The sequence below is a fragment of the Etheostoma cragini genome, chromosome 23 (assembly GCF_013103735.1).
Source record: "Etheostoma cragini isolate CJK2018 chromosome 23, CSU_Ecrag_1.0, whole genome shotgun sequence".
Lineage (NCBI taxonomy): Eukaryota > Metazoa > Chordata > Actinopteri > Perciformes > Percidae > Etheostoma > Etheostoma cragini.
The window spans coordinates 13,136,432-13,162,688 of NC_048429.1; the positions used below are offsets into that span (position 1 = coordinate 13,136,432).

The 26,257-nt window shown below is 40.9% G+C and overlaps 1 protein-coding gene across 4 annotated transcripts in view; it reads right to left on the reverse strand.

The window, feature by feature from the left end:
- The window catches only part of celsr1a (cadherin EGF LAG seven-pass G-type receptor 1a), a 90,191-nt gene that overhangs the window by 34,960 nt on the left and 28,974 nt on the right, over nt 1-26,257 (reverse strand). For 3 of the 4 annotated variants that reach the window (XM_034862986.1, XM_034862984.1, XM_034862985.1), the window contains exons 2-7: nt 18,416-18,771; nt 18,041-18,329; nt 14,135-14,357; nt 12,017-12,132; nt 9,565-9,653; nt 1,444-1,524 (exon numbers count right to left, since the gene is read on the reverse strand). In XM_034862986.1, the coding sequence (XP_034718877.1) occupies nt 1,444-1,524; nt 9,565-9,653; nt 12,017-12,132; nt 14,135-14,357; nt 18,041-18,329; nt 18,416-18,771 (1,154 nt within the window). The remainder of the gene's footprint in view (nt 1-1,443; nt 1,525-9,564; nt 9,654-12,016; nt 12,133-14,134; nt 14,358-18,040; nt 18,330-18,415; nt 18,772-26,257) is intronic. The other variant, XM_034862987.1, reaches the window with a different exon arrangement.

Sequence of the window (26,257 nt, forward strand, 5' to 3'; positions counted from 1 at the left end):
CCAACCACTACGGACATGCCAGTATCTTAGTTTAACAAAACAGAAGATTAAGGAAAAGATCAAAATTGAAAATCCCTTAAAGTAAATTGTTGTCTATGCTCATTATAAGGGCCATCTTTGTCAATTTTGGAGCGTTGTTAATCCTCCCTGACAGAAACGGTGCTTCAGCCTGCCACGCTGCTGCCAAGCAAAACACAACCACTGCTTACTGTGTGTCTACCTACCGGTCTGCCTGCCTAGGCTCAGACATGTTTATTTCACCTGAACAAACCTCAATGGGGGACGTCAATAAGAACTGACAGAAGAGCAAGAAGGCTGTTACTGTGTCAATTCTCTTTATACACCGCTGCTCTTTTTTTCTGCTATTAGATACTCCCATAGATGGATAAACAGAGAAAAGCAGAAACGCTGATCTTTACCACACTAATTGTCCCGAAATTGTCCCAACTTGCCTCACAAAGACAGACCGTGACCTCTGACTGCTCTAGAGAAACATTCAACATTTAATTTAGAAGAAGAATGTGACAGTACAACAACATGCAGCACCAGCCTGAAGCAGAAATGATTGTTTTGTACATTCACAAAGGCACCCTGTGGAGTTCTTTGAACCAGTAGTAGTGTTATGGAGCATTGTTTGACCACTGTCACTGCCCGATGTGAGTTGAGTGTAGATTTGAGTCGTGCATGTGTCACTTTGCAAAGAGTAGCATACAAAATGCTAATGAGAGACTTTTGTAATGTCAATACAGTAAAATTGGACCTACTTAATGAAGTTTGTTCACTGTAGGCTACAAGTCAGCAATCAAACACAACAAACACTCTCAGTTGAATGGCGTTTTGAGCTAATGTTAGCAATCAATCAATCATAGATAGCTAAAACGTTTTTGAAATGACTGCTAGCTTAGCTACAAGTTAGCAATCAAACACAGAGGTTCAAACGTTGTCAGTTAAACGGTGTTGTGAGCTAATGTTAGCAATCAAACCATCATAGATAGCTAAAACGCTTTTAAAAATGATTTCCATCTTCTGTTATTGTTTGTAATGAGAAAAGTTTATTATTTTATGGATTTCACAAATTTTTGTATGACGTGTTATGCTGTAAACCGTTTAAATCTGAGCATGCGCGACTCAAATCTGCACTTGACTTTCATTGGGCAGTTACAGGGACTACTAAGCAAGTCCACATACCTTCTGAAGACAAACTCAAACCAGAAAACCACACCACCATCTACTACAGCCTCTTCTATAGTCCAGACAAGACCATAGGCAGACTAAATTAGAGCTAACACCCTAGTGTTTGAGGCCATGCTACCTCTGGATGTCTGAGGTAAACATGTACAGTGGAGTTAGTCCAGTAGACTGTACTAGAAGCAGAGCAAGGACTACATTAGACCCAGGGGGAAAAAAACACCAGGGGGGACTAGGCTAGAGGTCAGAGGTTACCTCCTTCTGATTGAGCTCCAGCCAGGCAGTATAGAGCGGGAGCCGCAGAGCCCCACTGGAGTCCATCAGACTCCCCCCGTCCTGGTAGAGAGACACCGTGAGAGAGAGACACCTCATTAGACCTGCAGCCCACAACCAAGGCACGTCACTATATGTGTGTTGGACGTTTGGGCATATATTTGTTATTAGTTGTATATATGCATGTTTGGAGCTTTTTTGCAATCAAGTTTGTTTCTCCAGCACGGCAGCAGAAATATTAAATTGCTCATATTGTGCTGATTTTCAGGTTCATACTTGTCTTAAGAGGTTGTATCCGGTTTGTGTGTTGTATGTTCATGTGGTTAACTTTTCAGAAACCCCACTATATGTTGTTGTACTGCACAGTGCTGCAGCTCCTCTTTTCACCCTGTGTGTTGAGCTCTCTGTTTTAGCTACAGAGTGTGGCATCTCACATCTGTTCCATCTTTGTTGGGAATTGCACATGCGCATTAAGTGCTGCTTGCTACTGTCAACTGTCAGTTGCAGAGCATGAGGGCATGCAACGCTAGCAGCTAATCGAGCAATATAATGTGTGTTACTAAGTGACGCACAATCTTAAAGGCTGATTTTTGGTACAGTTTGTGTTTTCTCTGGACTATGGTAAGTCCCTTTGGGATGGCTTTGAGCTCTTTTACTTTGTGAACGTATAATGTGCACAAAAAAGATATGTAACACAATAAAGGGAAGGGAAAAAGCTAAAAAAACAAACATTATATGAGCACTTTAAGACAGATAGTTTTGTGTGCACAGTGGCATGGATGCTGAAGTGTGTCTCTGGTTGGATAAGCTACCAGCCAATATGCCAACAGTCCAATCCAAAGTTATCCGTAATTCTTTCCTGCCCACTTCAAAAACACCTCTGCCGCCACCTCACACAATAGACCACAACTCATGCACTGCCACCTTTGGACAAAGATGTCTCCGGCCTATTTGTATCACACTGTGAACTTTTATGCTATGCTGAAAAGAGCAGGTGAAATTTACAGCAGGAAAAACAGGGAACAAGCATGTGAAAGCCCTGAACCAGCTTCCACATGTCAACATAGCTAGTTCCACCACATTGACACAAAAGCACGTTAACTGTACATGTTGAAGCTATACATTACTGTGTGTTAGAATAATGATAATGACTGATTAAAATCACTAAACCACATGTCTAGTAGTACTCACAGATGCCGCATGACAGTTCCCTGGGATTTAAGTGCAACGTGTATATTTATGTATGATGATAACCCTAACTGTTGGAAAACCTGCATCAAGAAGACAAAGAATAACATGAGCCCTTCCTTTAAAAACATACCCTGTCGGGAAATGTGGAGTCTGAGGCTTCACCTCAAAAAATAACTACTTAACCTTTCTAAAAAGCACTTAGCAGAGAAAATACACAAACATGTAACCGTGTCTGTGCAGCAACACACAAAGGCGAAGTCCCTCATCATAGCACACACATCCCAATGCACAGCTGATGAGATGTGTGAGTGTGTTTGTGTGTCACCAAGACACAGTCACACACCTAATAAGGCATGCAGGCATGCAAGGCATTAGCCACCCAGGACAGCCACATGTGGCCACAACAACGCAATAAACACAAGGAGATGGATGGTCCAAAAACCACTTAGAGGCAGTGTATGTATTTTAAGAGCAATTACCTTTGTGTGTGTGTGTGTGTGTGTGTGTGTTGTCTGATTGCATTGTCAGCTTGTCCTGGAAACTTAATACTTGAAACATCAACAAAGAGACAGAATACATACAGATGAGAGGGATCATTTTATATCACAGATTTAGTTAAAAGCTCAACGCACTTCCACCCTTGACGACCAGCGAGAAAAACTAAATTTTTGACTTGTTGACGAACATTTATAATGAGTGAATATGTCTTAGATAAGTTTGGTTTTGACCCCATCTTACTGGTCTACAGAAACTTAAAAAACTACTGTGATACAAATTTTGACAATACAGTTGAGGGCCATAAAATCAAAACAATGAGCTGAAATATGCTACAACGCTCCGTCAAGCTGAGAACACAGCCGAATCCGGTTAGATCTTCTCTGGGTTTATCACTAAGACGGATCCTTTTCACATACACTTAGTCATGCTGTTAATATAAAACATTTTTTGTGAGCCGAGTGGTTGAGTTACATCCACTGTTTCAGTCCAGCAGCGGTCAAATGCAAAAATACACACACAGCATATTTTAAAGAACTTCAAGCTATGCTGTGAAGTAATTTGCACTTATGTTCTGATGGTTAAAGTCGTGCCATGTGAACTGCACCAGCGTGAGAGCCAGGGAGGAACGGCAGAAGCAGAAAGAGTGAACTTTTGGTACTTGCTGTTGATAAGAGCCAGCTAAGCCTGTCTGGGAATGCTGTCTACACACCCTAGCTGTAAATATCATAGCCTAGCATAGTAGCCAGAGTAACACTTTTAACCTGTCGAGTATCAGGTCTGAGTGCAGCGTAAATGATAAAAAGTACTGCAAAGACACAGGCATGTTATGTCTGCAGTCATGCTATGCTTCACTGAGTTTGGATCACATCACACTTAATTATAGTTTATTCAAAGCTGTGGTTTACAGTTAATTGGTGCTTCACTCATAAGGAGTTTTTCATACTTTATTCTTGTTTGAAGATAGCTGGTGAAACATGAAGGCAAGTATGAATGATATTCCTGCAAGTTCCTTCTTGTGTGTCGTTGTCCCATGTTTAATGTCGTCTTCCCATGTTTAATCCTACTAACCAATAAAAAAAGCAAACGCTGCCTGGAACAGTTTCATAGGAATGGATCGTATGGGATGCAAATTCATAGTATCTGTCACCACTCTGGCCAAAATGAAAAGGGTTTGCATCATGGATTAGTAGGGCACTCACAGTCATAAGGAAATTACCACTAACTAAAAGAGTTTGACACTGCCACTATATAATCATTGTGTGTAAATCTGAATTACAGTAGGCCTGCAGGATTCTGGGAAAAAAATGAATGAAAATGTTTAGCTTAGAATTGATATCTCGATTCTCTGCCACGATTGTTATCTTACCAAGTGTAATGTTTTTTTTTGGCACCTATAGCACATGCTCATCCCCACAAGCCTGTAAACATAGAGGCCTCAATGAAGATAAGAGAGAGCATTGCAACCTATTTTTATACCGTCTATGTTTAAAACTCACAGGGGTAGTTGGCTCGTAAAATTAAATGAGAATCAAAGTCATTCAATTTTTTTTAATAAAAAACCCCAAAACAAATCAAAATTATTTAAAAATTGAATTGTGAACAGGGTGAATTGAGATCGCAATTTTATAACGATTAATCGTGCGGGCCTAGATAACAGCGTAGGCTAAATGCTGCAAATGAATTATAAAAAGTTTTGTTTAAAGACGTGTAACTCAAGTTCCCTTAAGCTTTCTCCGGGGATTTCAACTGCACATCAGGTCAAGAAAGTACATGGTCTATTTAGAATGTTTCCTTCAAGGCAAAGCCCTTTTTGCAAAATTTGATGAGCTCATGGCTGTGGTTAAGGTAAAGTTCAATGGTAATGAAATAAATCCTTTGTCTATTCTACATCTATTTTATCCTGATGTAATCTGTGCAGGTGGCCTGGCAGATAAAATCATGATACAACTGACATCCTGCCTAGGGTTTAGCTAAATAACCTCATTTCCTGCAAAAACAGACTTCATTTCCCATAGTTAGCACACATCAAAACCCAAGACAAAACCTCCTGCTGCTCCAAGAATACCCATCTACGCGCTTTATGTGTGTGTGTGTGTGTGTGTGTGTGTGTGTGTGTGTGTTTGTGTGTGTGTGTGTGTGTGTTTGTGTGTGTGTGTGTGTGTGTGCACAAGATTTGCTTTGCTGACACTCAACTGTCCTTGAGACTCTGCACCATGGAATTTCAAAAATGTCTTTATACTTCCACTTCCATTGTGTTAACATTTCTGATAGCAGTACGGCCATATGCACACATTTAAAATAAAACACACACAAACACACACACACACACACACACACACACACACACACACACACACAGCTCTCTATTTGTCGGCCCCCCACAGATGCAAATAAACGCATAGACAGCTTTTCCAACCGACCCAGATTACTGCAACAATGGCAAGTCCATGTATGTTGTCATGCCAACCTTCCCCTGACCTTTGACATCTGTTTGTTAGCAGAGGCACCCTGGGTCTTCTGAAGACAGCAGCTTTAAAAAAAAAAGGGGGCACCCACACAACCCTGCACAACTTCAACCGCCTCTTCATATGACCCAATAAATCCCCGTCTGTGCGTGCATGTGTGTATTGTGTGTATTGTGTGAGCGTTGCGTTGGGATCGTTAAAAACAATTGGGGCCTCATGTTGGACGGACAACCCAGGATTCGGTTGCATCTGTAGTTTCAAACAAGGGATTGTGCAGCAATGAACGTACAGTATGACTATGAATTCTTTAATGTATATCTGTGACAGAATGTATGTATGAACATGAATGCAGAAATTACTACACATTTTTAACTGAATGTATGGATATTTATGAATGAATATTTTTTTTATGAGTCAATGAATGGATGCTTATGGAAGTAGAAATTAGTGTTTGTAAGGCATGTATGGGAAAACAGAAGAATGTAGGCACAAGTATGAAAAAATGTAAGGTAATTTATCACTTGCACTTTGCATACCTCTTTGAGTAGCCCATATGTTGTACATATGGGCTACTCAAGTTGTACATACTGTAAATTTGTCTTTAATTGTTTCAACCCTGTGCCATGACAATGGGGAAAAAAAAAACAGTGTCTAAAACACATTTCTCCTTAGGGAGACTAATAAAGTTACGTTGACTTTGATTCAGGTTGCAAAAAGATGTCTTAGGTAGTAAAAACCTAAGTAATGTCTAAATTAGATGGCTTGTGAACATCTGTAGCGCTGTTCAATTGAAAACAACTATAAAAGCTGTATAATAACCGCAGGAAACAGCAATTTTAGGGACTTAATTACCGCTATTTGGTAATTTAGGCTAACGTTACAGGAATAATGTTTTGTAGTTTACATTGTGTCATTTTGTGATAAGATTAAAATCTTACTAGTGTACATAAAGTGTCAGGTCGGATGTGTCGATCATAATCCATATCTTCTTGTTTACTCTTCAGCCTAAACTGGTTGCAACGTTAGATGTCAGTTTGCAAGTCCATATAAGCTATGCAGCATTTACGTATGGCATATATTTAATGGGTACTATGTCTAGTAACAACAACAACTCTTTAAGAACTAGTTTGTGTGGTGCAACTGGTTTAAATTTACAGATGCATAAATCTATTTTAATATGTTAACAGTAGGCCAAGTTTGACTTGGGCTAATGTTAGTGAAGTAATCTTTTGTTGTTTGGTGAGGTATATTGTGTTATTTTTCAGATATACAATTTAAAATCTTACTACTTTTCATCTTTTTTAAACAGATCAATCTAAATGGGTCATAACCTCTATTAGCTCGCTAATATTACCTTTGCCAGTGAGCACAGTTAGCTGAGCCACAGTCAACCCTAGCGTTTACTGGGTGTAAATATTATATTATCTAATGACTCTACCTGTTTTGAACACATATTATAACTAGGCTAAATTTGAATTGAACTGGAGCAACTGGCTTCTGTTCTCCAAACAACATATCATCAGTCAATCAATCCCTATTTTACAGCTAAAGCCCCTGAAAGGCCCCCAGAAGATGTGGACGGCTATGGAACATTATTTAAGTGTGTTTGCAAGACATCAATCTGGATTACAGTTTGAGAATTGGGCCCTGATCTTCTTTGTAGTCTCTATCTGTGCTATGCAAGCAATGCTACCTACACACACATGTGTGTGTGAGCGTTCTTGCATTGGCCACAGACAGTATGTGTGCCTTCATTCACATCCCTACATTCACATGTCAACACACTGAGAACATTACTGCATTCTACCATATACAGTTCCACTAGGCCCTCCAGCAACTGATGTGGGATTAAATTACCACCAGTCCATCCGACTTCTGATCATTCATCACATGAAGAAAAGCTGACCCAGTGTCGGCGCTACAGTCGGCCTTGGGCTAATTTTACGGAATGTGCCACATGCTTTACAAATCACTGGTCTTTATTAAGACTGACATAGTTGAAACGCACACATCCCCTGCTTTACACGCTAATAACACTTGGATACACACATAACACTGGTGTATTACATGTGTGTGTGTACTACTGGTATGTGCATGTTGCAGAAGCAAAAAGGAAGCATGTTAGATCAGCAGAGCTAAATAAATCTGAAAAGTAAACTGCACACAGCTTGAACAAAGCAGGAAATGTGTTCGGACGCGAAAACGAATTTGTCGTTTCCATGGAGACATCCCTTAAAATACTAAATAAACCAACAAACAAAACAAAGACGGCTTCAGTGCCAACAGACTTTGCAAATAATACCTGTAGTTGGGAGCCTTGCAGTAATGTTAACAAAGCACTACAGGGTTCAAGCTTTTGTCTCTAGCTTCATAAAGGCAGTGCTGTTGAACAAGCAGACGTGCAGCCTTAAACAATAGATACAGATGTGACCCTGCAGCTAACATGGTACAGTATGGTAGCTCGATTCATCACCTTTGATGAAAGGGTCCATGTCAAGGCTACCAAAGATGCTATGGGCTCTATAGATGGTCACAAGAAAAAAGTGAACAAGCTGGGAAATGTGAGAAGGTGTTCATTGTATGCTAGCGTTAAGCCGAGAAGCAAGAGGCTTTCTTTAACGAGTTGCATAGCACAGGTGTTGCTGAAATACGATGCTAAAAGTCTCGGGTCAGGCTACTGATGCTACAGCTTTCAATGGAGGAAATAGCTGCGAAGAGATTGGGGGGGCTATGTTGTCAGAACATAGCATAGCACCTTCTTACCAGTTAGCATATTCGTTTTTTAGCTTCAAGCGTTATGAAACAAGGCTAACGCATGGTGTGTAATATGCCTACGAGGCTAGAAGTGATTGGCTTGACTTCTGGAAGATGACAAATGAATCAGCGTTTCAACTTTAAATAGGTCAAATTAATATTTAGCCAAGTAAGAATGAAGATAATCGTCATATTAGCAAAGCCATTCTCGCTCAGTTTTCATACGTAACATTACCATTTCTATCAGACCACTGATGGGATTTACAAGTGAATTTGAGAGAAAATGCCAAATGCAGCTGGCAACCTTGTGTTTTTAAGTTACACAGAATTATAAAGGTAAAAACCACACACAAACTACAGATAAGGGTCTACAAGAAGGGCAGTGTTATTTTATTTCCTGTCTGGATTAGTGTTATAAGAACAATGCCCACAGGCTTTGGAAGTTTGTAGGAAATTAACACCAGCAATTGACTGCAATGTTAACCCTTCTAATATAAAATTACAACTGAAGTGGATACATGAGCTAGGTGGTGAAAAAAATTGCTGTCTCTTGTTTGAGATTGGACTTCATAAAGAAGCAAGAGGACCATCGTGGGAACGTGTTGAAACGCCAAGATGTCTTGCGGTAAAAGACAGAAATTCTTTTGTCAGCGATTAAGATTCAATTGAGATTGTAGCATTATGAAAGGAATCCATAGGTTACACATGAAGACAATCTATCCTTGACTCAGAAACACACACAAGCTCAAAAACACAGTTGATGAACTTTTGACCCTTGAAGGCGAAGCCAGACCCCTGAGCTTCTTTCAGAAGAGCTATACTATAATTCAGCGTTGAAGGCTACGGCACAGGGGGAGAGCCCCTGTCCCAGTCAACATCATTAGTCAAACCTGTACTGTTAAGATAATCTCCCAAATTAGCAGCCAAGGTCAGCTGCCTTGGTAGCCTCAAAGCAAGCCCCATTTCATACAGTTCACTCCCACCATACACCTCCTGAACCTATCAACCCTCAACACTGGCTGATTATGATCTCATTGGACTCTGCATTTTAAGGAAACAATGCAAAATTCAACTTCCATATAACACACTCTCGATAGCCATCTCTGAATGATCAGCATCTCATGCTTCATCTCCATCTCACGACAAAAGACTTATTTTGTGGAGCGGCGGTGGGTCGGGTGGTTAAGCTCCTTACCTTGTTGTAGTAATGGAGCTGGACAGAGTGCCACTGGCCGTCGCTGACCCCGCCTGGGATGTACGGAGACACTGTGGTCTTTGTCTCACCTGGATGACAGTGGAAGAAGAGAGGAAAAAGGAAGAGAGTGGCGGGTGGGAGGTTGGCCAAACAGTGATGAGGATGGTAGGGTTGGGGAGAGCAATTGAGGGAGGGAATAGGGAGAAAAGATAGGAAAGAAACCAAAAAAAGAGGAGGAAGAAGCAAACGGAGAGGAGTGAGAGAAAAATGGAAAAAGTGAATTATGGATATAATGTAATTTTAAATGATTAAGCACAGCTGCTACTGAATGCTCACAGAAATTTCTTCTTCACTCAGATTCAACAGGTTATGGATAAGTTACCTTTAAAGGCCAACCGTGGCTTTACTTTACATACACGTACCCATGCACAAAAACACCATGATCATAAATCAAATGGGAAAGCCAGTATTAGCCGCCATTATCAATCACTCTAGTGAGAAGATTGTGCAGCACAATGGCACCAGATTTACTGGGGGGTTTACTCTGTTTATCAAGGGCGGGAGCAGCCTGGGCAGGAATCTACTGCTCTGGAAATCAGTCAACAGTATGGCAACACTGACAAGTAATGTGTGTGTTTGTGTGGGTTAATAAGTGATGTCTCTGTTTGCTGGCTGTGCACTTGGGAAACAGAAAGAGGACAAAGTACTGTATGTGTGAATGATTATATGTCCTACTTTGCCCATGTGTTTGCTACAGCATACAATATGAAAACATTGATTGAGAAATAACGCAAACAAATCAAAGGCTTTCGTCCCATTTCCCTCATTAACCGTGAGTCACAGTTGTGAGTGTTTCATTTGATGAGTCATGCATTGAACATTTAGTCATGTTTCAGATTTGATTTGGGGCACAAGGACTTGGCTCCGCTCCCAAACGGGCTTCACCCAACATAATTGAGTTGAACTGGATTCCTCCCTGTATGGTACCATGGGAAAGCGGACCGAGTCTGAAAACAACAGTCTCCGGCAAAAAAGAATGTGTTTGATCTGCAATCCAACTGTTACCAGTTTGAACAATGATTGTGTATGTGTTTGATTCAGTTGTGGAAAGTACTCTCTTAAGTACAAATGTGTATTTCCATTTTCTGCTTCTATAAACTACTTTACAACAATTCAGGAGTAAATACTTTACTTTTTACTCCGCTGCATTTATCGGATAATTTAGGTTAATAGTTACTTTGCAGATTCATATTAGTAATAAAAAAGATAAGGGGTTAATTCCCAAACTAGCAGTGTATAAAGTAATGGAAATTATGCCCTCCTTTTATAATCTGCAAAACTGAAGTGAAACAATAGGTCAATATAATTATAACTGAAAATCATAATATACAATACATTGTTATGAAGTAAGCCAGCGTGCATCATGATTACTTTTCATGGCTAGTGCCTTTGTAATTTTACTTTAATTTTCACAGAGAATTTTAAATGCATGACGTTCACATGTTATAGAGTTTTTCTACATTATTGTATTACCTAATACTTAAGTAAAATATCTGAGTATTTGCACATTTGTACGTGTGCATGCACGTTTTAAAAACTTTCATTGTTTGTGAAAAAAGTCATGCTCCAAGAGTGTGTGTGTGTGTGTGTGTGTGTGTGTGTGTGTGTGTGTGTGTGTGTGTGTGTGTGTGTGTGTGTGTGTGTGTGTGTGTGTGTGCGTGTGTGTGTGTGCGTGTTAAGTAGCTGTTTTTTGGCCACTAAGCGTGTGTGCCATTAATTAATATGGCAGCTCCCACTCTATGGAAGCTTCTGCTTTCAAAACAGTAAAACACACCCATCTATCTTCCCTCAAACACCCAGAAAAACACATACTGTACACACACACACAGATGAACACATTCAAATTCTTGTACAAAATGATACGTTATCATGCACATCACGCACTAACATACACATAAACACAGAGCCTTGTCAAAAGAAAACGCATGTTGATAAAGAGGTATGTAGCTTGCTCTTTTGTGAGTCATTTAAGATTAAGTGCACTTAAACCTGTGTTAATCTACTTACAATGGAGCTAATATTACCAACAATTACTTTAACATCTATATTGTGTTAAGGTTCATTTTCAGCCATTTTCATGTGCCAGATTCAGATGTGTAAAAACTACCATTCACATTTTTTTTTTCATGATATCTTCAGACATGGCACAACAAAAGTTGGTTGGAAAATGGTAGTAAATTGTAAAGTATCATATTTGGTGTTACGGGTTAAATATGACCCAGCAGAGAATATCAACGGTTGTGGGTTGCTTTGTAGATGACAAAGTTAAATCACGGGTCAAATTCGACCCACTGACACAAAGTTGTGTGCAGCTTTCTAACACATTACAAGGGTTAACTGGTTAAACACACATGCAGGCACGCACACACGCATCCACACTGTGCGGGCTAACCTCCAGAGAAGGTGAGCTGAATCTGCTCGTCAATTATCTCCAGAGCGATGAAGTCGTGTTTTTCATTAAATCTGCCGTTGTAGAGAAGCAGAGCATTTCTCTCTCTGGTAGCAAACCTGCAGAGACAGATGGGATTTTTGGTTCATTCTCAACACTAAAATGGAAATACAGTCTTTGAAAGCTACACAATAGCATTGCTTTTGCTGTATAAAGGATTAATTTATCCAATCTAAACATACAAAATGAGGAATAAAACGAGGGATATTGAGATTTTTCACACACACAAAGGGTTGAGTGGTTTCCAACTCTGTGTTTCTCTGCTCTAGCTTATGTTTCCCGTCACATTTCTAAGCCCCAGTCCAACTCAAACAGACAGGGACTGAACGTTTGAAGACCTTGCAGATAGCTTTATGATGAAAAGGCAGAGGAACTCTTGATGAAAAGACACTTGGAAAGGAAAGGCCGGATGTTTAAAGCCAGTGGGCCGCAGAGAGGAGACAGTTCCCCTGCCTTAGATGATGCATGACTGTGTCCACGTGTGAGAGAGGGACCTGGTAAATACCTACTAATGAGTGTGCAAAATTTGCATGTGTAGTTGTGTTTGTGTGTGCATGTTCGTAGTTTAAGGTGAGGGCAGAGGAGTCAGCCGGCAGATGCCAGTGAGTCCGGTAGGACAGGAAGTCAGGATGGCTGTAGGCAAACACTGATAAGGGAAACTCATCACAAAGCCTTTCCTGTTTTCACCCCCTCGCAAACCTTTCTCACCATCACCGTGCCGTTGAACTCGCATTATCCAACTTATTTTACCTTATACTGTTAACCAAACGTGATAAAGGTGTTTCTATACATAATATTTACTGTCACAAACTCGCTGAGCGAGGGTTGTTTTCCTTCAGCAGTTTCACAAGCACACAGCATAACCCTGCACATTCACATGGAGTGTGTCTTTTTTTTCTTTTTTTTTACTCCTATTTGTGTGTGCAAGTGCGTATGGAGAGGCACACAATGGAAAATTGTGTCTCGACACACCCAAGTTGACACACTTTAGCTCACCGAACTTATTTGTGTTCATTTGTGTTCAGCTCCTCACACTCTCCAAATCATCGTTTATTAAACATACTGCCACAAGTATCACATACTGCTGTTGCTGTGCATGTTTCTCTATAGAACTCCCCCTACAGCTTCGGAATAGATATGTTTACTTGTGTCTGACTCCTCGCTCGGTCGGTCTGTCGTTTCCTCTTTCTCTGTTCTTCCTACAATGCTTTCCATGCTTTCTGCATCTTTTTTGCCGCCTCAGCCATGACAATAGTGTAAAAAACTCAATCGCTACCTTGTTTGCCGGTACCTGAATGTGTGCGGTGCAGTGAAGCAATTTGTTACATTGCAACACCTGATATCATGTGATCCTTTGTGATGGTGATTCGCCGGCCAAAAGTTACAAGGTTGTTTTTTTCCGCTCACAAGCGCCAAGGGGGAGCGAGACAACCACCATTTAATTTGAAAAAAAAAGAGATATAACCATTCCAATTTCTCCAAAGGCCAACAAAGCTAACATAGGTTTCAATCGTTAGCATGATACCTATTAGTATTGTAGCATATTCAAGAACCCTTTTTGCAAGACTCTTGTTTTTAAAACAAGCTAAAGTCATAAGATTGTTTAAAAGTTAGCTATAGCCAGCTAAAGATAGCTTATTTATTTAGCTGGCGGTACATTAAACTAAAAGAATCTGCCAACAACAGGCTGTAACTGTAGCTGGCAGATTTGCTTAGCTAACGCTAACTAAATGAATATGCTAACTTTACCGGTCTCTAGCTAAATTATGAAGAAACTTGAGGTAAAAGTGATAATAATCAAGGACCAGAAAAAAAATCTTAACAATTTCAAGTGGTAAATCTGCCACAGTTATCATTGTAAATACTTACCATGCGAGAACTAAATGCTTGAAATATAAAGCAACAGTAAGGGGGATGAGGTCAGTTGCCTTTCATCCATCTCATCCTTTTCAGCCATACATAGCTAGGTATTTCAAAGGATTGGATGACACGTTGTGTTATTTGGTAAATTAAAAGAAAAAACACGTTAGAAGGAACAGCAGAAGAAAGGCAAATACTCACGTGAAGGAGACGGTAAAGTGGAACCTTTGCCGCAGGCCTCTAAAGGTGATGAAGGACTGTCCGGGAAAGCTGCGGGTGGTCATCTCACAGTACGGCTTCTCAAACTCCCCCGGTGAACACTGGCACATGAAACCACCTGCAAGCCGGTTGACACACTTGCCTCCATTTTTACATACGCCAGGCACACACCGGCCCGAGGATGCATTCAGCTCACAGTGCTCGCCTATGAGAAAAAAGGGGAATTCAGTTTAATATAAGTTCTGTTCTGTTTTTAACTGGGGTTGACACCTTCACTGCTGCCTTGGTTTGAACATGTAAATGGCATTGTATGTACTTAAAACAACACTGTGTTGTCTGAGTTGTCTTTGCAGTGGATCATTTCATCTCATCATTTTATTGACATCATTTTATCTATTTAGTGAAGCATGCTGTCCACAGTTGACTGAAATACAGATGCATCATCTGTTTGGAATCTAGTTGTTTTAACAAGATGCCTTTGATAAGTTGAGCAGACTTATACAACAGAGGTAACGTTATGTTGTTAAGGCCTCTTTTAACATCTCCATCTTAACATTAGCAAGGCCAGCAAAGCCCTGTTTATAGGCCTTTTTCCAGTAAGCGCAGTTCTGAGCCACAACGTAATTTGGCCATATTTGGAGAGAAGAGAGAGGATGGGAGATAAAGAGGAGTAATGGAGCACGGAAAGGGAGTGACAAGACTCATTTTAAGACAGGGATGAGACATTCCTCCATGAAGATAAATCCATGGCTGAACTCATGCTGATACTTTAACCAGCTAAATCCCTCTTAGCGTCACTCTAGCTTGGGTTTTAAGAAGTTACATAAAACATTTACTCTTTAATGATATTCCTAAAAATTCTTTCAGATTGCATTGCTTTTTCCCTCAACCACTTCTTCAACTACTTTAACTAGCCATGTCCAGTAACTAAGGTAACATAGGCATTAACTATAGGTCTGTGTGATCAATCATCAGTGCATTAATATGCATGCATGCCACCCAGCTTTGATCACATTGCATACCCTAATTCCAATGGAGACATTTTGTCCATGTTTTAGAAGATAATTCTCCCAATTCTCTCAATATTAAATATATTATTTAAGCAGTTGCACAATTTGTTTTCACATCCTGTATATATTTAAATATTTGTTATTATATTTTATTGCTATTATTATTATTATTATTAGGATTTCATGTAAACTGTATGTATGTATATTTTTTCCAAGCATCTCATTCATATTTACATTCTGTGTTGTGGGACTAATGTCCGTGTACTGCTGTAACACCCTAATTTCTCATTTTTTGGGACCAATAAATATCTATCAATCTATCTATCTATCTATCTATCTATCTATCTATCTATTATGAATAGTAATAACGCCTATAACTATAACTTGGTTTTGAAGGTACCCTGAGGGTTTTTTCACCAAAAAGTAGGGTTTAGTTTGTACTATGGATGCTTAGGAGGATGCAGACAGGTCCATCCAATCACTGACCAGTGGCATCAGTAGAGGCACGTAACACCTGCAGCTATAAGCCTCTATTGATTGGCTCTGAACCAATCTTTAGGCAGTTTTGCCTGGCTTCCTATTGGGAGTTGGTCATGATATGGTCAAATACTCCAAGGGACAACAACAAGCTAACAAGGAGGCTAGGATGGAGGAATGGCTCTACAAGGTCTTGTGTGCTAGCTGCTATTTGCGTGTGGAGTTGCCATAAGTCTGTCCTTCGCTAAACAACTCAAAGGCTGCATGTTGAAATCACATTTATAATATTACATGATCTAATCCAGTAGATTGCTGTAGTAGGTCTTGCCATGGGAAATTCCTCCTAAATGACCATGTGGCCCTAGTACAGTTTCCTGGCTCGGCTCATTTAAATTCCTCCACTAATACACCAGTCCTCATTCTGACTGGAAATATTATTTGTGATGGGTGCCTTTGTGTCCCATGCAGTGCTGTGTGTCACTTTCTTTCCAGACAAGATCTCTCCACCCAGGACACACACAAACCCCCAACACCACAGCCTGGAACCAGGTAATGGCCCTTCTCTCCTCAGCATAATCCTTTATTCCGAGGGGGAATTATAAGGATCTGTTTCCCTATATTGTAGGAAACCCAAGGAGGACAGATCGGGCCCCCTTGTCATCAGCCCTATAATGGCCCCTGATGGGCCCTAACTATCTGGAGTTGAACTGTGACCTTCAAAGAGGGGATGTAGGTAAGAAAAAATGTGATGGGTGAGTGGGGAAGATAGAGACGGGGAGAGAGAGGAGAAGGCGAGAGAGGGCCAGTGAGTGACAAAGGCAGGTATGATCAGTTAATTACATCAGATAAGATAGAGGAAGAGAAGGTAGAGTGTTGGGAGGGACAGAAGAGAGAATAGATGAAGGCTGTTAGAGGTCTCTATTAGGGAGAGACAGAGAAGCAGAGACAGTCAGCTATCAGATGTACAAGAAGGAAGTATGGGAGCAAGATCAGTAACATTGGGGAAATATTTTGGAAAGTGATTTCAATTGGAATGATGAAAGCTGCCGAGGCTCATCTACCATGTGAAATTCTGTGTAGAGTAGAGTTTAGGGTTCTTTATCCTTTTTTCTTTAAATCTCTTTTTGATCCATTTGAATAGTTTTATACTTGCATTGTTTACATCCATGCTTGCTGGCTAGTGAGCTTCTTCTTCCTTTCTTCACCTGATCTGTTGATTCTTGACAATGTGTTTCAATTTTTTGGCTCACTGATTTATGAGAACTAAGAATTTGTTTACTTGCTAATAATCTTGACTGATACCATTTCTCTGTCTTTTGTCTCAAATCAATGATAGAGGAACACAATAACAATAGACATGGGTCATACTTTGACCTAGCACAGAAACAATGCAGATTTCAGGGGGACCAATTTCAAATTTCCATGTTGCAAGGAAGATCTACCCTTTGTAGTGTAGTGCCTTCACGCAGTGCTTACATGTCCCAGTATTAAGACAATTCTAAGTTTAAAAACAAACATTTTATCAAAGGTAATGTGGTTTAAGTGAATGAGTTTAGTGATGAGTCTGAGATCTGGTTTGACCAGCGTAGGCAACATTCCGTACATCACTATACTGCAATAAATCTACTGTGTGTGTGTGTGTGTGTGTGTGTGTGTGTGTGTGTGTGTGTGTGTGTGTGCACGCGCAGGTGGCTATACCTACTGTACTACAAAGCATATTTCCCTCTTTACACTGGGGTCGACCTCAAGCTACAACAATAGGTGCTGAGAGCTTTTACAACCTGCCAGTGCAGTTTGGCAATTTTGTACGAGTCATCAAAACCTTTGTCAGGAAGAATATGAGCCCTCGCACATTGACGGAGGTTTTCTTCTGTTATGGCTTTAATACACACAAGCTGTTATCACATGTGTGTGATTTGTATTAAGCACCATATAGTTTAGTTAAGATACATTTTTGCCCCTCAATAATCAAAAAACCTTTAAAACAATACAATCCATTTCTTTTACTTTGATAGCATTCCCACATATCTTTAATGATATGCAAGCTGCAAAAAAAGCCAGCAGACTATCTGTGTAAAAGGTTGTAAAAATGTACACAAACATCATACGTTGATGTGACGGAAGATTATCTTGAAAGTGTAGGTCTTCAACTATTTTTGTAATTGCAAAGAAAATCCTGCCAGTGTTGGTGCAAAAGAGAGATACAACCAGGATGTGTATGTCATAAACCGAAAGAAAAAACCATCTTAAATCAGTTATTCTGTGATTGGGTCTAAGTAGAAAAATGTAATACCAAGATCATTTATTTTGACTTAAAATAAATAAAAAAATTCAAGAAAAATAAGCTGAATTGCAATGATGTATTACATTTTGTTCTTTTTTCCCCTTGTATACATCTTACCTGTGAAGTCTTCCAGGCACTCGCAGGTGTACCCTCCCTCTCTGCTGCGGCATCTCCCGTTGTTCATGCAGGGTCCTGAGTAGCAGAGGTCGATCTCGGTCTCGCAGTAGTCGCCGGTGAAACCCAGCGGACAGCGGCAGCGCAGCCCGTTGATGGGGTGGATGGGCCGAAACAGAACCGTGTCGGAGGCGATGAAGGGTGGCGAGCTGTCAAACTTCAGCACCGACACACACTTCATGTAGTTCTCGCAGGGCTCCCGCAGGCAGATGTTGTCGTCAAATGGCAACACCTGGTGAGAAGAAAGAAATCTCTTTAAAAACGCTAGTTCAGTTTATGAAGAGAATTCTATCTTCTGTATACATATGTGTGTGTTACCTCCTGAGAGGAGATCAGCCTGAGCAGAGTCCTGTTGAGGTAGATCTGCTCCTGCAGGTCCTCAGAAGGGAAGAACGTCCCTTTTCCCGGGACGCCTCCGGGCTGCAGTGCCGAAAAGGTTACGTTGAGGATGGAGCCCTGCACGTCGGTGTCATTTTGGATGTTGAACACGAACACTGCCTCCCGTTTGGTGGAGAGCACAGCCGCCACGCCCTCCAGGAAGAGGCTGAGCAGGGGAGAGAGGAAGCGCTCCTGGGACATGTTCTCCAGACGCACCGTGATGCTGTTGGTCAACATGTCATCCGTGATGACGGTGACACGTAGCGTGCAGAGGGCTACAACCCGATGGATACCATCTGAAAGGAAGAGAGAGCATATATTTTAACATTAACACACTCACGAAATGGCAGCTCTGGGTGGCAATAAAGGTTAACATATCAACAAGTTGATAGAAAACAGATTCAACAAGGTTAATATCCAGAAATTCCTCAATAAAAAGTGCAAAGACAAGCAAAATGTTAAATGTGACAGAGACATGAGACCCAGTGTATCCTCAAACATGAGGCCGGGTTTCAGCGAGGTGAGTGCTTTCTGTGATACAGTGCATATCAACAAGCCAAACTAGTTGGGAAATGTCTTTTAGAATCAAAGTTTATTTCAAAATAAAAGCAACTAATTGTAGACCTGCATTACCACTACTAGTACAGCAGACATGGTTCACTTCCTATAATTGCCTGTATGTAACTATCTAACCTATTTCCTGACAAATATCATGTTACACTGAGACATGTAGAGATGTCACTGGCCCTTAATTTAGTGCCGAACTACTCCCTCTTTGTGTCTCTGGACAACTGTCTCTGTCTTCTCCACCTATGTTCATGTCAACTCATATCTTCCATTAGCTTGTAAATTCTTCAGTGGGCAGTTTCTCAAGTGTCTCGCAGTGGTCTAAATAATGTTTCTGAAAGACATATCTATGTTGCTTTTGCTTACATTCAAATATTACAACATAACATGGCAGATTTAACGCTCAAATATTTTGTGGTAATTGTTTTCAACAATACAATCTTTAGTTTTGTTGCTGGGAGATTTTAGTGGCTGTAGCATTAGCTCCATGAGTGGGATGGCTTTTTCATGTTTCCAGCTGACTTGTAGGAAATTGAGGAACCTGCAAATGTTTCTTAAGTATGCATAATATTGTTCTAATTCAGTGCTATAAATGATCAAAATTGAATTGAGGCCCAAATTGAAGCTAAAGCTGCCCCAGTGCAGAAGTAGAAATGTACTTTTTCTTGCCAAAATAAAACATCTCAGATGAAGAAGGAAAGAACTGCTAAATGGTGCTTGAACCTTTATCTATGCTGTAAATATTTGCTTTGTACAGCTTCAACCCAACACTGATTGGACCCAATCCTATCTCTTCTGCACTCTCTATGCTGCAGCTTAACAGCTTGACTTGTGTACTACTTTGTAACACTTTTGCCGCTACATTGAATTAAGTAGTTGCCGGAGTAGATTCGGTTGTATTCAAGCCCCGGCCGGGAGTAATTGGATCAGTATAGGATTTCTGCCCCTGGGGAGGGTTACGTCTGGTCTCATACCTACTTCTGGCACAACTGTAAAATCTGGTGCCTATGGAGGAAACAGAAAGCTATAAGCTGGGTGAAATACAGCTGACAACAGGTGGTGAGGCCAGATGAAATTTGCAGGGGGATAATACTGTTGAAATGGGGCAAGGAGATGGGTCGGATTGCGCAGCTTTGCTGTGCCATGCCGAGCATGTGTGTGTGTCAAATGTGTTTCAAGTATGTGTGGGTTTACGGGTGAAAGAATTATGTTGAGGTTCGGCCACAGGTGCCCTGTCACTCTAATACGTGTAGACGTATAGACGTTATTTCTCAGGACCCTGAACTCTCGTTACCCAGGCGCACAGTCAATCAGAGCAGGGTGTGGACAGGCCGGCTCATCAGGCTAGTCTCAAGCTAACTGCTAACAAGACTGGAGGTCAACTCCAACTGCACTAGGACGAATACCTCACAATGGGAAGCAACATAAGGGTCAAGTAGTTCAGTGCGGCCAATATACTATAGGTCCAAGTCTGTAGTGGACAAAAATCCCAGTGCATGGGTGGCAACAGAGTGACAAAATCCCACATATACAAATGCAGACATATTAACGAGTCTCTCTGCAGGACAGTGACATTAGGCAGCAGCTGTGGTGTATTGGGCTGCTTGTGCTGCAATGGAGGTGCTCAATCAACCCAGTGCTGAGGATCTGTTGTGGTAGTGTGTGTGCTTTGCACCTGTTTCTCCCTGTAGGTTGGGGAAACCACTGTTTTCCCACTTGGCGCCAGAGATCCATCAACTGACAGTTTACATGAACTTAGTGAGGCAAAGAAAATGCAAGCTGACACGATTCCGTGGATGCCGTCATAATTTTTTTTTGGGGGTAGGGGGGATACTAGTTTTGTAGCTCATGCTGTTCTATTGTTGAGTCTCCGTGTTTTCTTACATAAAGACACACAACGCTTTATGTCAAGTCAAAAAAATTACATCAGGTGTACAAAGTCAAATCCAATGATTCTGTAGCCAAGTAGGTACTGACATAATCTGTTACCACACACACTCAACCTTTCATTAGCATTTATTTAATCTCGTTTCCCAAACAAACACATGAACTACACACTGACAGCATTGCTCAGCGTAAGGTTTTTACGCAATGACTGACAAGGGACTTCACCACCTACTCTAGACATAAGCCAGGCTATTTTGTGACTAAGTAAACTATAGCAGATCGGCACTGCGATACAGTCAGCGCTCCAAGAATTATTAGCTTCTCAGAGTGGGAAGGACTTTGTACTGTAGGGACAGGATGGTGGTGGGGGGGTGGCTATGCAATCATGCGGCACTAATTATAACCCAAGTAGTGTGACATGTCAACTTTTACATAAAAGCAATGTCTCTTACTCAAAAATACTTTCTGACCGAGGCCAAGAATTGACACTATATTTCAGTCGTTGCCACCTTTTTTCAAGATAGCTGTTTGTTTGCTTTCTCTTTTGGGGCATCCCAACCTCACACTATTTATAGAGCCCACCAGCTGCAAGCATGGGATCGCTCACACACACACAAACACATGCAGAGGATGGGCTGAACCATGGAAAGGGTGTGTCACGGATAGACGCCATGGAAAAAAACATTCTATGGGTGTAAGCATGCCATAAGACACACATATAGGCACCCACTAGCAGACATGCACAGACAGACACACAGGTTTAACAGAAATTGATAGTCTTTTAATAGATGATGCTGTGAGCATGCACAAGCATCGAAGCTGCTGCGTAATCTCCACACTTTTGAAGTATCATGGGTTAATTTTTTATTAACTGTACACATCCCCTTATCTCGACTATGTGGCATATTTACAAGCGTCCAAACACTCACGGGATAGCCCTTGTAAAGATCAGCCATGTGTTTGCACTAGGGTTTGGTTATTGCACTTTTACAGCCTAATAAATATGAATCTAATGATTATGATGTATCAAACAAATTGATTGGAATCAGTTATTTTGTAGTCGGTATTTAGTGAGGTGTAGGTGATTTTTAACTACTGACAAACACAAAAAGGAGATGTATAAGGAGGCCACACATGTAAAGTCCTGCATTGTAGGTGGTAAGGGCCGCAGAGCTGCTAATGGCCCGTGAAGCAAGCCGCAAACATGACACACTTGTGTTTGGGTATGAGAAACAATGACCACACACACACACAAACACACACACAAACACACACACACACACACACACATACACACACACACACACACACACACACACACACAGTGGTTTGTGCTCGTCGTAACCAGCCTAAATTGTTGACACACATTCTGTCCAGCTGTCGCTGTTAGGAGTTACACAAACACAGACACACACGAATACAGTAAAATTAATTCACTCATTTTCAAATTCACAGTTCTTCCTCTTTCCTTCTAATGTAAGGCTATTGGTTGACATACTGACACTTTTGCCAAACATTACGAGGTCTTGTTCTTAAAAAAAAAAAAACATAATTGAAGATACAATAATCCATATTTCACAATTTGTATTCAAGACTGGGCATTTCTTTTGTTATGTCATATTGGCTTGCAGATAGAGAGACAACTCTGGTGGTCAACCCCCCTTGCCCCAATGTGAAAAATCAACAAGGGTGTTTAGTCAGTTAGTGTGAGGGACGGTCAGTAAAACAAGACAAGACATTTGTAGATGTGACAGGTTTAAGCGAGGTGAAAAGCCCACCATTAGGACACACTTCACCCCTCTCACACACAATTCCTGCACTCCTAAAAGCCCACTGAAAGATAAAATCCAGGCTACGCATTAATTTCATTCATCTACATTTACAATCTTTTCTTGTTTCCTTATTGCCGTTTTTTTCTGCTATACAGAAAACATCAGCAAATACCCAACCTGGAACTATCCCTTCCTTCAGCGCTTTCTCAGCTGATGCAGTTATTTCCATCCTGCTGACATTTATTATGACTAAAGAGAATGGTAATTGAGAGCTTAAAATGTTACAAGCTCAAGGGAGGCCTGCCATTATAAAAGGCAGGAAGCCTGTACTACAAGGCACTGTAAAACAAAAAACAAAAATATATATATATATTCCCTGCCATTTCTTTCACCTTATAAGTCTTTTTTTACTGCACAGTTAAGTTTTACAGCAGAGAGGCCAATGAAAACTGCTGTCGGGTACTTTTAAATGCCCAAGAGCAGCGAACAACTTCTCCCCCTGTCTCTCTCTCTTTCTCACTCACTTCTGAAGAAAAGGTTTCAAATATTTGAATCAATACAAAGCCTGTAACCTGAGAGGCTTCCAGCCAATCGCTGGGCAGAAACTCAACTGTCAGCTCCGCCTTATTGGACACACCTGAACACCCCCAGCCTATCAGGAAGGGCAAACAAACACAAAGCTTGACTTCAGAAGTGATCAAACACACACACACGCACGCACGCACACACACACACACACACACACACACACACACACACACAAACACACACACACACACACACACACACACACACACACACACACACACACACACACTTGAACAGTACAATTTGGCAACATTTCTCCTTCTCGTTTCTCTTTTGTTTCCAATAAAACATCGCAGGGATGGGAAACATTGCCCAAAACAATAACTTAGCTCGGACTGGAGTTAAACAAAAAACTTTCTCCCTCGTCCTTCTTTACTATATCTCTTTCTCTTTGTGTGGCCATGCTCCATTAAAATATTTGACATTTTTCTCAAGGGAAGTATTGCCCTCAATAGTAATTCCAACGGTTCTGTTCAGAGGCCAACAAGATGTCAAGTGTCGTCTCTCTTTCTCTCTTTTCTCTCCCATGGCAATAAGCGCCAACATCAGATCACATATCAGCAGCTTGCAGACACGCTGACAGACCTCCTGTATGCTGGAAGAAGATGGAAATCACCCAGCAAAAACTGCGCTGAAGTTAACTTAATCAAAGCACCGGCCATCAAAACAACGTGAAGCCAGATTGACATAAATAAAAGATGAACGGAAAAAGAGAGTTAAGTGAGAGAAGGAAATGTTTCAGAGACTGGAGTAATTACGTATGGGTAATTACGATCCAAAATACCCACAAATTCAGATAGACAGCCACAGAATTGATTCAGTTTCTCTCTCTCTCTCTCTCTCTCTCTCTCTCTCTCTCTCTCTCTCTCTCTCTCTCTCTCTCTCTCTCTCTCTCTCTCTCTTTTTACCATATTACGCAAAATAGAATAAAACTTGAAAATTTGAACCAGATTAGAAGTGATATATTTTCTCATCATCCTTCCTTTATGACATTAAGAAAGATAGCCAAGAAAAACATGGCAGCCACACAGTCTAAAGTGGCACCCTGGCTGCTTTCTGCTGTCAAACCTACTTACATGATGTCACGCTGGTTACAGTTGTGTCATGATGAACTGAAACGTCATCATAATTTAGTTCTGCTTCCTTTATGAAGGTACAGGTTTAATACAATTCATTTTATTAATAGTATCAAATCAAAACAAGAGTTACCTCGAGACACTTTACAGATAGAGTAGGTCTAGACCACACTCTATAATTTACAAAGACCCAACAATTCTAGTAATTCCCCCAAGAGAAAGCAACTAGTGCAACAGTGGCAAGGAAAAACTCCCTTTCAGGGAGAAACCTTGGGTGGTGAAGATAACTTCCATTTAGGGAAAACCATAGGACAGACCCAGGCTCTTGGTAGGAGGTGTCTGACGGGGCTGGTTGGGGGTGTGATGATGTGTTTGGCGTTTTTTGCCCCCAACATGTCCTTCCAGATGACGTTGGAGGCAACAACAAAAAAAAAAACATTGAGCGTGTGTTGAACAATGGCAATAATATTCACAATAAACATAACGGGACTACGACTAGAAATAGTAGTTATAGTAGTTCATGGCGGGTGTTATTTAGTCAGCAGTTTTCTGAAAGCAGTAGTTCACCATTTTGGATTGATTTTTTTTTCTTCTCATTCTTGCTGAGAGTTAGATGAGAAGATAGACACCACACACCACACTGTCTGTCTGGTAAATATGAAACTACAGCTAGCAGCTGGTTAGCTTAGCACAATGACTGGAAAAAGGGGGGAAACGGCAACTCTGGCTGACCAAAGGTTACCACATCCACTCACCAGCCCCTCTAAAGATCAAGCTAATCGGTACAAAACATGATGCAACAACGACAGGATTAAACCTAGCTGCGTTAACTTTTGGACAGACCCAGGCTAGCTGTCTCCACCTGCTTCCACTCTTTACGCTCAGCTAAGCTAACGGGCTCTAGCTTCATATATAGGGGGCAGATATGAGATTGGTTTCAATCTTTGTATCCAAATGCAGTTCCAAGTCAAAGCTCTACCTGAATTTGCAACTGGAGCAAAAGTTGGATCCAACAAAGAATCTGGAGAAAGACTGCCCAAGAGGATAAAGAAAAAAAACTGTGAGGTATAATAGCATTTATTATAACACTGTTTTACATATTCCCATCATAATGTATGTTTTTATTTTTTATTATTTAGCTTGTTTAGCTTTATCTATAGAATGCAGGGGTGATTTCAAATGAAAGCAAAGGCTAACTGAGGGTAGATGATTAACCACAGGAATGCCCCCAGCTGCAGGCTAACAGGTAAAGACCACAGAAAAAAGGAGATTTACGGGTTCTCAGAAATAAATGAATAGGACCTGACTCTCAACGTTTTTATTTCATGACCGGTTTTACATCAAAGCGGTACAATTCTAGCAATCTGACAATATGATTTCTTGAGAAATAACAAAACTAAAAGTTTAGTTTTAATCGCAGCTTTACATGGCTATTGACTAGGCTGTGACTCTACTCTACAACCTCTGTCAGCTTACACTCAACACTGCAGAGCTTCTATCTGCTGGCACTCGTAAATGTGTGTGTGTGAGTTCTCTTTCTCGTATCTGGAACCACTCAGCGAAAGACCCTCTCATCTCCTTCCACATACACAAGCAAACTGGTTGTATGTTTTCCTCAGGTATGCCCGGGCCGTCTGTCCGTTTGATTGAAGAGTTCGTGAGGACAGAGGGGGCTAAGCTTTGAACACTCACACGGACACATGCAGATAAACTTGGCAGACATGAAGACCGCTGAGCAGACGGGCAGGGGTGAAAAGGGAGGAAAACTATGGACAGGGATGGTGAGAGGGAGGGAGAGGATGGGAATGTCATACTGAATGTTATTTAATATGCAGTGTGAGTAAGATAAGGGGAATGAAAGCAGCAATTAAAAACTGGGGGGGGGGGGGGGG